Source organism: Abrus precatorius, unplaced genomic scaffold, assembly GCF_003935025.1.
Source record: "Abrus precatorius isolate BTA unplaced genomic scaffold, Abrus_2018 Scaffold8, whole genome shotgun sequence".
Lineage (NCBI taxonomy): Eukaryota > Viridiplantae > Streptophyta > Magnoliopsida > Fabales > Fabaceae > Abrus > Abrus precatorius.
Genome location: NW_020874428.1, coordinates 3,112,497 through 3,130,037, shown reverse-complemented (window position 1 = coordinate 3,130,037; position 17,541 = coordinate 3,112,497). Strand labels below are relative to the sequence as shown.

The 17,541-nt window shown below is 27.9% G+C and overlaps 2 protein-coding genes across 3 annotated transcripts; one reads left to right on the top strand and one right to left on the bottom strand.

Annotated features, from left to right (window-relative positions):
• The first annotated feature begins 5,854 nt into the window (after positions 1-5,854).
• LOC113848023 (protein GLUTAMINE DUMPER 4-like) lies at positions 5,855-6,434 on the top strand. Its single transcript, XM_027477375.1, has one exon. It carries the CDS (start codon positions 5,885-5,887, stop codon positions 6,425-6,427), a length of 543 nt encoding a protein of 180 aa, XP_027333176.1. The 5' UTR covers positions 5,855-5,884; the 3' UTR covers positions 6,428-6,434.
• Positions 6,435-10,932: 4,498 nt separating this feature from the next.
• On the bottom strand, positions 10,933-16,362 carry LOC113845815 (probable protein phosphatase 2C 59). 2 transcript variants are annotated; one of them, XM_027473417.1, is made up of 9 exons: positions 16,056-16,362; positions 15,575-15,834; positions 14,820-14,947; positions 13,988-14,086; positions 13,712-13,870; positions 12,822-12,908; positions 12,641-12,732; positions 11,988-12,062; positions 10,933-11,568 (listed from the first exon to the last, which is right to left on the bottom strand). In XM_027473417.1, exons 2-9 carry the CDS (start codon positions 15,781-15,783, stop codon positions 11,410-11,412), a joined length of 1,008 nt encoding a protein of 335 aa, XP_027329218.1. In that variant the 5' UTR covers positions 15,784-15,834; positions 16,056-16,362; the 3' UTR covers positions 10,933-11,409. The 2 variants fall into 2 exon arrangements, with proteins under 2 accessions (XP_027329218.1, XP_027329217.1); XM_027473416.1 differs by lacking the exon at positions 16,056-16,362 and having other exon boundaries at positions 14,744-14,947; positions 15,575-15,745.
• Positions 16,363-17,541: the final 1,179 nt, after the last annotated feature.

The window sequence follows — 17,541 nt, the reverse complement described above, 5'->3', positions numbered from 1 at the left end:
GTCTGACTTTCTTCTCTTCTCCCTCCACTAGATCTGTGTCGGTTCTACCGCCGTTCTAGTTTCTTATGTTTTAAATTTTTCATTTAATTTTCTGCACTTTACATTCTGCATTTCATTTAGTAGTCCTGCTACTACCTACTTTCCTTTCAGTTTTGATTATTTTCATTTGATCCACTTTGGGTTATCTCAGGTCATTCTCTTACAGGTCTTAATCGTCTAGATCTGAAATCCCTATATCTATTAACCATGATCCTTCCATAAACCTACAGGGTTTAGATACTACTTCTAGGATTCCTAGAAATGTTTACCAGACTTCTGAAAAAGAAGAAGAGAATCAAAGTATCCAATCTCTAACCTACTCTTCCCTAAATGAGTCTTATGATGTTATCTCATAAATTCACTATTGATAAGGAAACCCTTAGGAAAGATTTCTACTCCGAGGAATGGAAACTTCAAAGAGAGTGGTTCTTTCAGAAGTATAGGAGAAAAGACATGTCAGATATCCAAGAGAAATTCTATCAATTTCTCTAAAAAGTCAAACAGAACATCTCATTCTTTGATTGGTATCATGATTATACCATTCATAATAACATAGATTATCCTTGACAAGAGGATGTTATTAGTACCTCCTCTGCTAATGTCATATCTTGGCAGATTAAAGATGGACAAATCGTTCAAAGCGAATTGCTAGTCACTACTTTGTATCAGTTACCGAATCTGAAAGACAAAAGCGATAACCCTGTTACTGCTACTCCTTTTAAAACCAAGAACCCTGACGATATATATATATATATATATATATATATATATATATATATATATATATAAAAGTAACATATATTCCTTTGTTTTGCATTTTTTGTCACCTTGACATTAAAAAAAAATCTCATTGTGACCTCATTCATGTTATGCAATTTATTCTATGTAAGAAGTAGTCTTTGTTGCATACATCATATTAGTTATTTAAAAACTTATTTTAAATTTATTATAAATTGACTTCTTATATATCTAAAATATTAATACCATACTTTTATCCATGAAGGTTAAAACTTTGAAATAAAAAATCCTTAAAATTTTAATTTAATAAAAATGTTATTTTTTACGGATTAATTTAATAACAATTTTTTAAAAAAATGATATAATCAAATTTTAATTAACTTGAAATCAAAACTATTAAGTATTCATACAATGATGCGTATGAATTTGAAGAATAAACTTGAGAATTTATAAATTATAGTATTTTTTTATTTTATTGATCTCCGTTCTAAATGTATGGTGTATAAAAAATAAAACAATACCATGTCTTCAAGGGAAGATGGCTCTGTTGGTTTTTAAAAGTCAAAATTTTTTTAATTAGAGTTATTATTAACTTATCTTATTATATTTTTCATAAATTTTTATAGAAAATAATGCTAATAAAAAAAAAATATTTGTTTCCTTCTTCTTTCTCCCCAATTAAGCAAAGTCAAAGTTAGTACAACTTAAAATTGAAAATTTCCGATGCAAATTAAAATGACATCTATTAGAAATATGATGAAACGACGGCAAACTTTTTCTTTCCGAATAGTAAGTTGTACCAATCAAACTTTAAGTCAACAGAAATAAATTAGTACTAAAGATTGAATAAACTTATAAAACTACATTTTCAAATTTTGATATCGTTATTATGATAACAATTTATATTCATCCAAAGTCATAAAATAGCAGTGCATACAGGATTAAACCACTCAAAGATTTATATAAGTGGATCACGAATAAATCACATAAGCAAATCGCATCCAATCTAAAATTTTAAGACTTTTATCATTTATATGCTGTTGATTTTTCTTTTTATTCAATATAAGACTTCTTTATTCATTCATCTAAAAAATATTATATTTAAAAATAATTGAAAGTGCAAAATTTTACACATTTGAATATCAGCTTCTCTCAATTTATATAATGAAACATTTACTTTTAAAAAATTGAAAATACATCTCAAAATTTAATGGATGGAAAAAAATATTAAAATGCATATTTTAATAATAACTGTATTTTGAGCTAAGAGGTAATAAAATGTTTTACCTTTTAATGATAAAAACAACCTACATACAGGCTACAGATAGAAGATGTCGCCATAAAAAAATGCTTATAAAATCATTCAAATAAAATTAAAGCTAAATTATCACTAACATTCTTTTTTAAGTTGGAGCACGCAAGAAATACATCTCTAATTACTTCTTTCCCAAACTTTGATAAAAATGTTTTTAAATTGCAGACTTGCATGAACATAACAGTAGCTAGTGATAGTTTTGTTAAGAACAAAGAGATAGTCAAGTTCAATGTGCTTTATTCATTCACAAAAGATTGCGTTGATGACAATATAAAGAAAAACCTAGTTATTATAGAATAGTTGCAAGACTGTGAATGGGACACAACAAGGGAGAATAAGAAAGATTTTAACCATAAAAGCTTAGCAGCAATGGCGACCATGTGAATTAGTACTCTACTTTTACTGGGGAATGAGTAACTGTATGTTTACTACACCATTTTAAATTTTATAGCAATCACTTGTATGGTAAACTAGAGGAAGGTATAACTACTTTTTAAAGTCAATGTAATCAATTGTTCTTTAATATTTATTTAAAGATTAGTTTTATATATAATCATTTTCTTAAATTACTTTAGAGAATAAAAATGCACAACCAACTGTTCTCACTAAAATAAATATTTAAAATATACTTTAATAATTTCTAACATGTATAAGGATGAAATTTTGTTCATCTCACAATAAGGAGAATAAATTTCATCATGTCATGGTGATTGGCGTTCAACATGGTAAAGAGTTAATAATACTTATAGGTTTCATTTCAAGCATGCTGGTGAGAAACTAGCAATAGTTTAAACATTATAGTGACAACGACATTATGTTTGTGAAAAGTGATAAGATTATAAGAATAGTAGTTTTATAATGATGTGTTTGATTAACAAATGACAATTGTAGTATTGCAAGAAGGTGTGTGTTGGTAAAAAGTGAGACGCAATGGTAAAGCTTAGGTTTTCAGTGATTTGTGATTGAGTCGCAATGATGTAGTGATTTAGGTTGTTGGTATACACAATAGTGAGAAGGACTTGTGCTTGACATTATGATTTTGAAATCAAACAGTGACAATTTGGGCTACCATAGTAGCAATTCATAGGATAAGAGAGACACTTCCTACTCTTAAGTACATATAACTTTACATAGTAATACTTGTTAGAATGATTTAAAGTATTCTCTTTTAGATGATGAAAAATTGTTGTCTATCCCATGTAAATAACTGTCAATTTAACTCTAAACACAAAATCATAATTAATTTGCTTTGGTTGTTATATAAATTGAAAGAGTATGAACTATATAATTAAATTTAGAATAATAGTAAAAAATAAAAGACAATTGATGAAGCAACAATAGCACATAGGATCATTGTAGTTAAGGATTATCAACAAGAGCCAACTTGTGACTTACTTTACTCAATGAAAAACTCAATAAACTTACAACCGAGCAAACCAAACTCAAAATGTCAATGGAATGCTTCTAAGTCATAGAATCACGAGCAATTTTAATTTCTAAAAAATATTTTTAAATTTTAATATCTTTTATCTTAAAATAATAATTAAAATACGTCGACATGCAACTAGGTCATTTTGACCAAGATAATATTATTTACATATACAAGTAAAGCAAAAAAAAAATATCACCTTGCTGGAGAGTAAAAAAGTGTAATCAACCTTGCATTGGATAAAATCATAACTCTTAAGTGAGGTATGAAGTTTGGGAAACCAATTTCTAAATAGACGAGTAATAAAAATAAAGTTCTTTTTTAAAGCATAAATTAAAAGAATATATATATATATATATATATATATATATAACTTCTTATTTATTACTTGAATATTTTATATATTTTTAAACAAAATTAGCATTTTTTTTCCTTTACCTTTAAGGTAAGTAATGTTAATTCTATTAAAAGTTTTTATCTTTTTTTATCATGTATATTATTGTTCATCATGTTTCTTAGGTTTGTAACTACGACTCTCACTTTTTCTTTTCTTTCTCTTTTTTATCTTTCTTTTTCTTTTTTTCCTTTGACCCTTCATTGTGAGATTTTTAAAAGAAAAAACACAAATAAACAAAAGACAATAGTGTGTAGCTAGACTTGAATTTAAGTTTGAACTCAAGTGAGTTGAGATTGATGCTACAAATGCTTTATAACCAATGATTTCATGGGTTCTTACCTTTTCATTTGGAATTTTCAGCCACACACTACTATTATTTTTTCAAAATCACATACAATGGAAGGATGAAAAACTAGAAAAAAGGAAGAAGAAAAGGAAAAGGATGAATATGATAGAGAGGAAGAAGAGGAAGAAGCAAGAGAAAAAAATAAATAATACACCTGACAGACAAAGATAAAAAAATATGTTAATAAAGTTAAAAATAATAAAAGACTTATTTAAAGTGTTTTTAAAAATTAGTGGATCAAAAATAAAAGTTTGAAGATAAAATTAAAATTTATTTTAAAAGTAGAAGATAAAAATATTTACTTTACTTATTAATTATCTTTCATTTTTTGGTAAGATTATAATTCAAAAGAGGTAAAAGAAAATTGAATAATGTCATGCTTAATTGCATTTTTTTGTCATCATATTCTAACTTCTATTTGATTTTAGTCTTTCAAATTTTAATTATTCATATTTAATTTTTAAAAAACATTTAAATTATCTCTTACCAAACATTTTATCCAATTAATAATAAAAATATAATAAAGGTAAAATATATTATTGATTTGAATAAATTTATAAAAAATTGTATAAAATATTTAAATAAAATATTAAATAAACTTAGTAAAAATTTCTTACTTTTATTAAGCTATTTTTATACTTTTTTTCTTATAAATTTGTATAAATCAATAATATATTATATTTTTATTATATTTTTATAAATTATTAAATAAAATTTTGGAATAAAATATTCAAGTTGAACAATTAAAAAACTAAATATCAACTATTAAAACTAAAAAATTTAAATCACACGTAAGTTAAAGTATAAAGGATAAAAGTAGAATTAACCTTAATATTATTTTAAAACAATAGGTCATGATTTTCTTTAAAAATATTACTTTTATTAAGAATTAAATACTTAATTTATTAAGATCATGAAAAAGAAATTATATGTAATAAACTTATATTTTATTTCAAAATTACTCATAATATTAAATATTTAAATTAGTATATTATATATTAAATGAATGTATTAACTTTCATAGGATAAAAGATGAATATTTTGTTACACAAATCTTAGATTAAGGGCATAAAAAGAACTTAGTAATTAATACATCTAAAAAATTATTTCTTATATTTAAAAAAAGTATATTTATAATTATTTCTTATATAAAGGACCAGATATAACAACATATAAGAAAAAGGAAAATAATAATTAATATTTAAATGTATATAATTTTAAAAATAAAATTTAACATTATTAATATGCTCTTATTATAACTTTTAATAAACTTTTTTATATGTCTTGTACATCTTTCTAACATAAACTTTTAATATCTTAAAAATATAAATAAATATTTAACATAAACTTTAATGAAAGGATTTATTTACTTATTCTTCAATTAAAATCCTATGCATTAAGAGTGGTCAACAGTAACCTAAAATAAAAGCTAGCTAGATAACCAGTAAAACAATACTGTGTATTTATGGGACCCTTCCATTCTTTCTGCCTTGTTGTCTGTTTCATGATGAACTTCGGTGGTTGTTACATTATAAATTCTCTGCTCCCCCATTTCTCTTTATCAAGCTCACACACATCCTTCACTTTCCTCCGCCGCCCTCACCCACTTAAGCAAGCAAAATGAGAAGTATTACCCCAACAAAGCTAAACACAGCCACCATCACCACCACAAACACATTAGCACCAACAGCCACAACATCATCACCATCCACAATTTCTTCTCATCACTCCCCATGGCACTCTCCAATTCCCTACCTCTTTGGAGGCCTTGCCACTATAATGGGTCTCATAGCCTTTGCGCTCTTAATGCTTGCTTGCTCCTATTGGACACTCACAAGGTCCTTAGACACCAATTTGGAGAACAACAACAACAAAGAGGGTGGTGACCATCGAAAGAAGGTACCCATCAAGGACTACGAGGACAAGATCCTGGTCATCATGGCCGGGGACCAAAAACCCACTTTCTTGGCCACACCTGTATACCCCAACTCATCTTCTTTTGCACACTCTGTTAGTACCAACCACCACAAAGACCTAGGAAATTCTCAGGATTGTGACAAGTCCCAGAAAGAAATTGTGGACAACCATGTCAATTCAGCTGTCACACAAGAAAATGCAAGTTCCCAACATCAACAACATAGCCAGCTGTCAGAAATTTTATAGGTTAATAGGCTACTCTTTTCTTTTTTTTGGTTAAATTTTTCAAGAGGTTGTGTTTCATCGGAATTTATATATAATAAAATTTTATAAAAATTAATGTGTTAATGACATTAAATGTTTGTATAATTTTTTATGTTTTTTTATTAATATTTTTTTGCAGCTTTTTGTTGGCAAGAGAGAGAGGAGAGTGCTGCAATGAAATTCTCTTATCTCTTTTTTCTGTTGTTACTCTTTCTTCATTTGGTCAATTTTTGTGGTTTTCTTTTCAGGTTTTTTGGTAAAATTGTAAATTTAAAGTGAGAGAATTAGGATCAGGAGAGTTTCCTTTAAAAACTGTCAGAATCGAATCATTCACCTTGAGTTGAGAAGTTAGCAATGTATTCCCCCAACTTAGCATTCAATTTAAGTAAGAGTAAAGTATGCTTAGTTGTCCAGCCAGACAAACATTTACCAAATGCCGTTTGAATCACTAGCTTTGTTTTCTGTTCAATTTCTTGACCTTTTGGTTGAAGTTTTTAAAAACTTTTTCCTTTATTATTATTTTCTACTCTAATTTTATTAATTTTTAAATTGAAACAAATATAAATAAATTTTGGAAGGTCGTGATTGGAGCAAATTTGTGAGCATTACTATTTAAAATTATTTAATTTCAATAATGGCATTCCATTTTTTATAACTTATTATAAATACTGAATATTTTAAATAAGATACTTTATCTTCAAACTACTTTTCTTTTAATATATTTAACTATAAAATTTAGTTTATATATTTAATTAAAATAATAATTAATTATATTTATAAGTATCTTTCTAATAAGTGTCCTAATAATATTGGTTAAATAAATAAAGTAAAAAATTAATTAAATTATATCTATAATCTCTAAAGTTGACACTCGTATACAAAATAGTTCTTTTACTTTAAAAAAAATTATTTTAATTTATACATAAGCATTTTGTTATGTCTTAGTCTTTATCATTTGTGTTTTAATATATATCATTATCGATGTTAAAGATGTTATAGCAACAAGGTTTAAAATAATAAAAAAATTAAATATAAAAACTAATTCGTAAATAAATATTAACTATAAGAATTAAAAGTATATTTTAACCATACATAAAAAAAAAAGTCTTAGTGAATTTGTGTAGAAAAATTAAAAAATAGTCACCAAATAAAAGGATTATAAATTTTAAAAATATTAAAAACTTATGTATTTAAGTCAAATATCATTTATCGTTTAAAATCATATATATTTATTAATAAAATTTATTAATTTAGTAAATATATAAATCAATAAAAAAAACTAATAATGATAGTTACTAAAATACTAAAAATAATTCACATGATAAAGATTTTTTATCATAATTAAAAAGATATCTAAGCATATCTAGTCTTTTTAAATTAATATAATAGGACCAAAAAAAAGACTACATATGTCTAGATTTCTTTTTTTTTTTTATCTAATTAGTAGAGAAAAGAGAAAAAGAATCAACTAATTACTAATGATAATAAAAAAAATTATAAATTCATTAACGTAATAAAGTTGATTTTTTAAAATTTTGAATAATAGTGTAATTTCACATATCAAATATACTAAATATTTTATTTTTTATATAAAAAAATTATTTTTTAAAATATTACAAAAATTGATATATCATATAAAAAATATAAATTTAATTAAGTGTTTAGTTGTACAAAAGTTGCACAAACACAATACTTAAAGTTTAAATTATGCAACTTTTTTAATATTATAATGAATTAAAATATATATTTAGTTTATATATTTAATATATTTATGAATTAGTTCTTATACTTAAAAAAAAATCTACATTTTAATATTTGTACTTGAAAAAAAAAATGTGTTAACTAAACACGTGTATAAAAGTTAAAACATAAATCATCAAGACTAAAATACAATAAAACACTTGTATAAGAACTAAAATATAACTTTTTTAAGTATAGAGATTAATTCATAAATGTATGTGAATTATAAAGATAATCTATAATTTAACTTAAAAATTATCAACAAAAAATTATGTTATAATACTTTAAAAATAAAAAAAAAAGTGAATTAATATTTTTATTTCTAATTTTTTAACTAGTTTCCTTGTGACATTGATTAACATTTTTATTTATAATTAATTATTAGAATAAGTGTTTTATTAGAATAATGGTTAAGAAATTAATAAATAACACTTTCTTTATTCCATTTTTTCTAAGGTTATGCAAAAGAATTAATAAATTTTTAAATAATGTAAATGTATAATATTTTAACTAAAGTATTATTGTTTAAATTTTACATTTATTATTTTCTTAACTTTCATTAATACGGAAAAAAAGAAAGTAATAAATAAGAGATATAATTATAGTAATTAGTTGAAGTTGTTATCGATTTATTAATGGAGATGTATTAGAAAAAAATTAAATTAGTGTTAAATTTATAAAAAGACAAAAATTTGCAAGCGTATGTAAAAAAGATGGAATAATTATTTTTTTTAGAAATTATATTGGGATACATAAAAAATAATAAAGATGAGTAAGTGTATTGTTGATGTTTTTAATAAAGATAAGAATCTTAACCCCTAACAACACTCATTTAAAAAATTATTTAAAATAATTTTAAATGTTGATAAATAATTTATTTTGGTCATAAGATTTTATTATGACCATTTATTTTTTAAATACTTTATTTTACAATTTATTTACATTATAAATTTTTAATTTATTAAAATATTTTTAAAATAAATTTTTATTATATATATAACTCAATTAAAAACTTGTTTTGTTTTGTCTTTTAACATGTTTTGCTTTGTTCGGCTTCTACCAACTTGAAAGCACTAATCCATTAGGGTGCAATTATTATAAGGGACCTGTTTAAAGATATGTTCAATGGCCAGTTTGTAGGCCTTATTACAAATCAATTTTGAAAAAAATAAAAACTTTTAAATTTTGTCAGGCTTTGAACATGTGAGATTTTTAAAGACAAATGTACATCAAATAAATAAGTTCAAACTCAATCCTTAGAATATAAGTCATAGAAAAAATATGACATAATCTAATTTATTTTTACCATTAATTATGAATTGGACTTTTGTAAAGTGAATAATTTATTTTAGTAAAGGAAAAAGATTAGCAAAGTATTAATGAGAGTGTTAGGTGTGTAAATGTTAATAAATTCATAATTGTAAACTGATGATTTTTTCAAATCTGTGGCTCAGATTATTTAAATCGTTCCACATGCATCACGACATGCATTTCTTAGTCTTAATTGGATACTAGCTCAGCTTATAGATAGAAAGCAAATTATTTCTCTCTGCATAAATTGAACAAAATTATATATGAAAATGACCAATGGGGACCAGGGTTCGTTGGCTGTACGATTTCCAAGTATTTTAATTTATAATTATCGTTTTCTTTTGAATGGTTCACTTTATTTATTATTCCATTACTTGGTCGGCAAGGCATGAACTTCATGTGTTTCTTCCTCTTTACAATTTAAATTTTCAAACCCCCAATTAAAATATATTAAACTGTGCACTATATATACCTTCAGCTTGCATTATCATTTTGCCCATTCACCCTTCTTCGAGCTCAAAGTAGCTCTCCTCTACCTGCTTTCTTGTTATATATATGTTTTTTTGATATATTTGAAATTTGTTTTTTAAGGAGCACATTATCAACCATAAGTTTGTTAAGTTAGAGAATGTTTTATGAAAAATATTATTCTTTATTATATACTTACGAATATGTTGCAAAAATATGTTTTGAGTCTTTTCACATACTAACATTTCATGCTCCATATGTTTGTGTGTGTTGTTTTGGCGATGATGATGATACTTTGTTCGCTCGTCGTGCGTAAGAGCTAATGCTGCCTTGCCGACAAAGGGATTTTCTGAGGCCATATCTCTGATTTTCATCAAATTTGGTGTCATTTTTTTTGTTCGTTAATTCATGTGTTAAGGGCAGAGTTAGCTTCATACAGGACTGCATGAATTGAACATGCTAGTGGTGTAACAAATGCATCATATTATACTTTATTTACTTATTTAGTTAGAATCATGATCATTTCTCTATCAAATCTATCATAACATTTTCTTTACATACAAGAAACAATTCGTGTGTGGGTGTGTTTGTATATATGACAAATGAACCATCTAGGTTTGGACCCTTTTCCAAGTTCATTGCTCATTAGTCTTACAATATCCGAAGTAAAATTTAATCATGTATTTGGTTCTGCAGTTCAGAACTCCATACAAAGAAAGTGTTGGTTGGTTATTTTTAAACAAAATTTATTTCCAAAAGTGTGTTAGAGTAGAAGTCAAAAAAATATAGCTTGGCATTAATGTTGAAAAATTGAGATTAAATTTTACTACAAATCTCTTAAAATGTTTTTACATAAATCGCTTCATTCCAAACTTAATTTCAATCAAAGTCAAGTTTTGAAAAACAAGATCAACCAAAACTAAATTTACAACCACTCACTTAAACACGTTATAAAATATAAACATAGTCACAAGAAAAAAAAAATGTTTCTTATTAGATTTATATTATTACACTTGAAACAAGCCATAATTCAAGTAGAAAAGAGGGTAACCGTTACATGGGACGGGACTAACACTAAAAATCGAATGGACAATGAAAGGGGGTACTTCAACAAAGCACATGAGTATCTTGTTTGGGAAGGAAGGGTTTGATAAGATCAACACCCCATTTACAAACATCATGTGTGAGCAATTAAAAACACTGCAAACTCTTTGCACAACAATTTTTCCTAACTATAAATAGGAAACAATTAAGGAAGTGAGATGGTGTGAACAGCTCTATGCTAGAGGACCATAGTGAGTTTAAATTTGACTTCTATTCTTGCATGGTACACAGCTACAAGGAATACCTATGACCAACTATAATAAACTGATTTTGCCACACCCAATCTTTTTTGTTTCAGTGATCATCCACCAGCTATGTGCTACCCTTCTAATGAAGGACTCTTAGCCAGAGTTACTACGAGAAGAAGCACCTTGGTTCATCAAGAAACGAACAACAACGCATGTAATGTTGTCAGAACTACCTCTCTGATATGCTTCTTGCATCAGCCTCTTTGCTGCCTCTTCTGCATCTTCAATTGGTTTAGTCATAGCAACAGCTTCCTAGAGAAAGGTGAAAAGATTGAGAGTTAGATGAATAAGACTTTGGGGCCTGGCTTTCTGATTTTACACTTACATATTTATCAGTTATGACTCATCATGAGTTTGGTCTTTAGCTAATTTTCCTGAACCCTACATCATGTAAGTCATCATATATTTATATTCTCAAAGATAAGCCTATGAGTGTTACACAAAATTTAGGCAATCTTTGGTTGATTCTCATCTGTTGATATAATCTTTGACTCACACCTTTCAGAAAGAAGGTATTAACCTTATCAAATCACGGGACTAGCACCAAAATTGGGTAAAGAAGCAACCCAAAAGTTCTTGATAGGTCTTATTTCGTTTGAATTTTTGTGGTTTATGAAAATGCACCATAGTTATTCAAAGGGAATGGAAGAAATGAAAAATCATTGGCAAACCTCGTTTGAGACAACATCCCATAGCCCATCACTGGCCAATATAAGAAACTCGAGAGAGCTATCAACTTTTTCTTCCTGCAAGGCCACAAACATGTTTGTAATTGTAAATAATAAATAAGAGGAAAAAAGAGACCAAAAACATTCATGACAAGAAGCCATTTGAACAAGAATAAAGACCAGTCTGGAGACATATCTCTCATGAGGAGACTCGTAATGTTACAAATTATTATGTTTAACAGCATTTTTCTTCAAAAGCTCTAAAATGCTACTGTTCAAGGTTAATTGCACAATAAGTAGAGCAATAAAAGATTTATCACTTCATTGTACTCTTTTACCTTCACAAAGTTCTGGAAATTTCCAAGTATGTAAACATGCCAGAAACAAATATTAATACATTTAAAACCACATGCATAGTTATACACATCATGCAAGTCAGTCAAGTTTTTCCTTAAAATTTCTTGGAATCCAGTATTTTTAAACTTTATGATATTTTTCATCTTGTCATTTGAAACAGAATTTTATCTCTTCAATTCAATTTACTAGAAGGATGTTTTTTAATGTGAACCATATACTAAATCATGGACTGTATACAACATATACAGATTGACATGAATATGAAATATCCAATAATGGATTGACCATACTAAACGCACCTGGATTTCTGGATCAGCAACAACATACTGCTTCAGGAGTCTATCACCAAATGCACGAGAAACAGCAAGAACACCACCAACTCTCCAAGTTCCTGCAAATGTAATGCTTAAGCTCTTCATAGAGATAAACAAGATGAATTTATAAATCAAAACATGAAAGCTAACTATAAGATGACCTTACCAGCCCACATAACAAAGCCTCCTGCATCTTCAATCCTTTGCCTCTCATCAGTTTGGTCTGGCTTATGATCTCGAGAAACAGCAATGGCTAGAGGAAACAAAAATAGGAAATTAAAATATTTAAGTCACCACTCAATATCAGAAGGTTGAGGCAATTTTCTCAACAGAAGCACAATAAATTGCTAAATTCAAATGCAGACACCCGTTGCACTCACACCCTTACTAATACAGCAAGAATACACAATTAAAATCAAGTAAATGCCCTTAATATCTTAACAATGAATGATACCTAAATAGATTTTAAAGATACATTTAGAAGGAAAGAAAAAATGGTCATTTATGGTATTTGAAATAAAACAAGAAGTCATACATAAGCGCTCTGCACACACCACCAACATACAAATTATGATAAACCCAACAACATTAAACACTTGTAATTAAACAATATATAATAAACTTAAAATAAAAGGTTAGCACAAGGCAGTCTCTAGAGTTTCACATATTTAACATTTTCTTAACTGCACACTAGTGCCTAAAAATCCATAACCTTGTAAATACAAGAGAAATGGACAAACAATCATAAAAATGACTACATAAGTGATTAATGAGTGTAAACTTGTTGCGACAATACATTAGTTAAGTACTTGAACATATTCCAACTTCAATGGAGATGACTAGAATCTAGACAATAACAGGTAGAGAGAACTACAGTAGGAATCAAGCAGAGACACATAGGGTTGACATAATACAGAAATTTTCCAGAACCATTTCACAATAACAATAATTATTATGACATCCTGAGGTATCAAAAAACTAAAATTCATGTGAAACAATATAAGTAATACACTGTGTATGAAACTAGGAATTTACAATGCAAGACTATAGTCTTACCATTTCCACCCCTGCAAATAACAGCTCTGGAGTCCCCAACATTTGCAACAAGCAAACGGTCACCAACAAGAATGGCAGTGGAAGCAGTTGATCCAGCATCTCTGTTTTGATTATTTTCAGACTTCAGAAACTCAGTGTCGGTATGATTATATGCATCAGCTGTGGGGGGAAAACAGTTTGGAAGAAGAAACAAAATAGTTATTCTCAGGATTTATCAAATTGGAGAGCATCAGGCTAAAGGATCATGTTCTATGCCATAGATAGGAAATCACAGACCTATTGCAGATTTGGTGTCAGAAATGAATTTTGGGTGCCTGATCAAATTACTAAATAGATTTTGCTTGACATACTCAGCAGCACGAGCACCACCATGGCCTGAAAGTTTCAATCAAGAAAGTTGCAGCTACATTCAACATTTTTCAGTCGATAAATAACAGGTACAGGTTATATTTAGCCATGAGTAAATAATTCCTACTTGCTTAAGTGTAAGGGAAAAAAAATTCAAATGCCATATGAAGAAACACTCTGCGTTCAATAATTACTCTTATAAAGAATTAATGAAGGCAACGAAGAATACTAGAAAGAGAAAGTACAAGGCAATGGTTGAAGCCTCTGAAAATTATGCTCAAAGATGGATTACTTAGATAAGAAAACCTCCAGAATAATTTCCTTCATGATGTACAGAAAACAGTACTATAGCTGATCAATACATTCCACAATCAAATTGCTGACATGGAAGTCAAGAAGAGACCACAAGGGCAAACAAATTCAAACTTTCTTCCTCTTTATAAGTGTGCTGTGCGTGTGTCTATGAAGGTGTGTGAATTTGAGAAAATAGAAGCTTAAGTGAAGAAGCGTTCACATATGCCAGTATTAAGTCACCTGGAATAATTAATTTCCCAGTAACTTAGAAAGGGATAGAAACAAACTAATAAATAAATAACAAATACAAATAGAAATGTTTTTTTTATTAGTTCTACAGGCATCAGTAGTTCGTCATGTTTCCAATTAATGTAGACCTACAACCAGTACCCCATCTGAGCATCGTCTTATGATAAGTAGCATGGATACAAGGACATGGAGAGATGAGAGAATTATGTAAATATACCATCAAAAACTCCAAAAAGGCCAACAATTTCACCATCAACACCATCGATTCGTGTCTCATAAAAATCTTCCATTGAAGATCTCTTGCCAGGGGAGCTAGCATACCCATAGCTGAATTTGCCATTCTGACTGTACGTATAAATCAGAACAACTTATGTCAAATCATTCAATTAACCAGAGGACACAAAATATAAAGGAAAACTACCTATATTCATCTATGACCATCAAATTATGCAAAAAGATCACCATCTATATTAAATTTTTATCCTAGTAGAAAAACTTCGGCTAAGGGTAGTCATTCCAGTAGGAGTACAACTACAACATTAACCAATATAATCTATAGATGATAGGACACAGAGAAGCAAATACAACAACAAATTAGAAAGCAAAAAAGCAGAACTTGACTATGATATTCAACAAAACAAAGTTTGACCAGTTCTACATCAACCAAGACCTCTTCAAATAATTTTATTATACAACGAAAAATTCCAATAATTTTTTTCTTCTTGGCCAATGATTGTAAAAGTCGTGCAAATATCAAGAACTGCATAGAAGAACACGATTGTGATTGTGAATCTGCAAAGCAACACATGCAGTAATAGAACAAAACGGACACAACTGACAAAAGAATTAAACACAAAACTACCAAGTAAGAACAACATTAACCAACAACAATAACGACAACCATTAAATAAACACAAGGACAAAACAAATCAATTCACCAAATTCTAGATCTACAGAAAGAATGGTATTAACCTGAGGCCTCCGCCACTGACAGGTGAATCTTCAGCAGCATGAACCTGGCTTGAAGAGGACAAAACTGAATTGAGGTAACCCATATCACAGCTTGAATATTCAGGGTTCTCAGGCACAATTGCTTTGACCAATAAGAAAAAATGAAGAAATAATAGCAGTGTTGCGTGTGCACAGCTTATTCTTGCGTGCAAAAGGTTCCAAGTTATCATAACACTAAGTGGGGTGGGGTCATTTTGGAATCACAGGCTCCCAAATTTAATCTGCATAGAAACCCCACAAGGAAGAAAGTGCAGTTAATCTCACAAAGTAGATAAATTTACAAAAAAAGAAGCAAACTTTGCACCACCCAAATGAAAAAAAGACACAAATTTTGTTCATATAGATCTTGTCAGTTGTTACTATTAATCAATCCAATCAAACATTGAACATGGTTAGGATTTGGTTAGAGTTGTTGAATTATGGAGAGAAAGAAAGAACTAACCAAAGGAAGGGAAGAAAGAAGACATGGCATGACACAAAGAAAGGAGAGAATTGAGTTACAACGGTGAGAAAACACAGTGGATTCTGTCTCATTTTTAGTTCAAGTCAGCTTCATGGTTTGTTTGTTCCAACAACAAATTGAGTTCAACGCATTCAAACACCATCTTCTTTTAGTAAACTAATTAATTGCACCTAAAAAAATTAGTATATTTTGGAATTTCTTGCTTTAATAAGAAAATCAATTGAAAGCAGAAAATATTTTTCTTCTTTCTTTAAAAATAAACCTTTTCTTTTTTCACTCTTCTGTTTTTTAAATTTTTGGTTAAGCTAAAAATAAACCAAAAACTAGTTCCATCCTACGCGCGCGTCGCCGAAGGATAAGGGAAGCTAAGGTGGGACTCAGCCAATGCCAAAATAGCACTCTATCTGATAGATCAGATAAAAATTAAAAAATATATATTTTAATTATTGGATCTAAAATAATTAATATTAAAAAATCTTAAGCACTAGCTTTTCCTAAGTTTTTATTTCTAACTTAGTAAAGCTTGTTATTATGTACATGCAGAGGCATTGTTCATGCCCATTATGGATATGTTTGACATTTTCATCTATTACATCATTAAAGGTTGACTAATTACAATTGTTGTTGGGCCATAAATTCCATGTTCTCCTTTTGTATGAGTCTTAATTGTTACTTTTTAATTTTACGTGTTTATCGTTATTTTTTTAAAATATCCTTATTATTAATATAATTATAAAAAAATATTTAAAGAAGAATGACAATGGTGGCACTCTCATTTCCATACCCTGGATGTTCATGTTCTTCTGTTCTGCTAAGTTTAACAATGAATTTTGGATTTGGGTACAAGAATCCTATGACCGGTAGCAGAGGAATATATGAGTTGAACGAATAAGCCATTAACTGGTTTTGATATTTTACTGCAAGTGGTTCATTAAATCCGAACTTTTTATTTTTATTTAATTTTCATAATCTTAGGAATCAAAGCTTTGTTTAATTATTTAATAGGCCGTCTATGGATTCCTTTGACAATTACCTTTTACTGTGTGCTACCATTGGTTGTGCTATATCTCTCCCCCATCTTCTGCCTTATTTTAAGATTTTCTTACCCCTTAATTGTTTGTATATTCTTTTAAATTATAATTAAATAAAAATACTTTCATTTAATTATAACTTATTATATAATTAAAAGTATTTATATGTTAAAATTAATTTTCCTAACAAATTACAAACTAATTTTTAAAATGTTCATGATTTATGTAGAAATTTTTTTAGTCGAGACTTGAGAGTATTTAAAAAGAAATCACTTAAAAGATTCTAAAAAAGATTAAACTATGGTTAGTTTTCGTTTAAAAGTAGATTACCTTTAGTGAAAATGAAGAAATAAACACACTCAAAAGGAATTGTTGAGGTTTTTTAATGGTCAATCGATTTTGAATTGGTTAAATTGGAAGTGACTTCAAAGTAT

Bases quoted from the DNA above. Each gene is read 5' to 3' on its own strand.
- LOC113848023 (XM_027477375.1), top strand. From the start codon at position 5,885: ATGAGAAGTATTACCCCAACAAAGCTAAACACAGCCACCATCACCACC.
- LOC113845815 (XM_027473417.1), bottom strand. From the start codon at position 15,783: ATGATAACTTGGAACCTTTTGCACGCAAGAATAAGCTGTGCACACGCA. The intron at 14,948-15,574 runs GTTAATACCATT...TTATACGTACAG, and splicing joins GTCAGTGGCGGAGGCCTCAG to TCAGAATGGCAAATTCAGCT. The intron at 12,063-12,640 runs GTGCGTTTAGTA...GTGGCCTTGCAG, and splicing joins TTGCTGATCCAGAAATCCAG to GAAGAAAAAGTTGATAGCTC.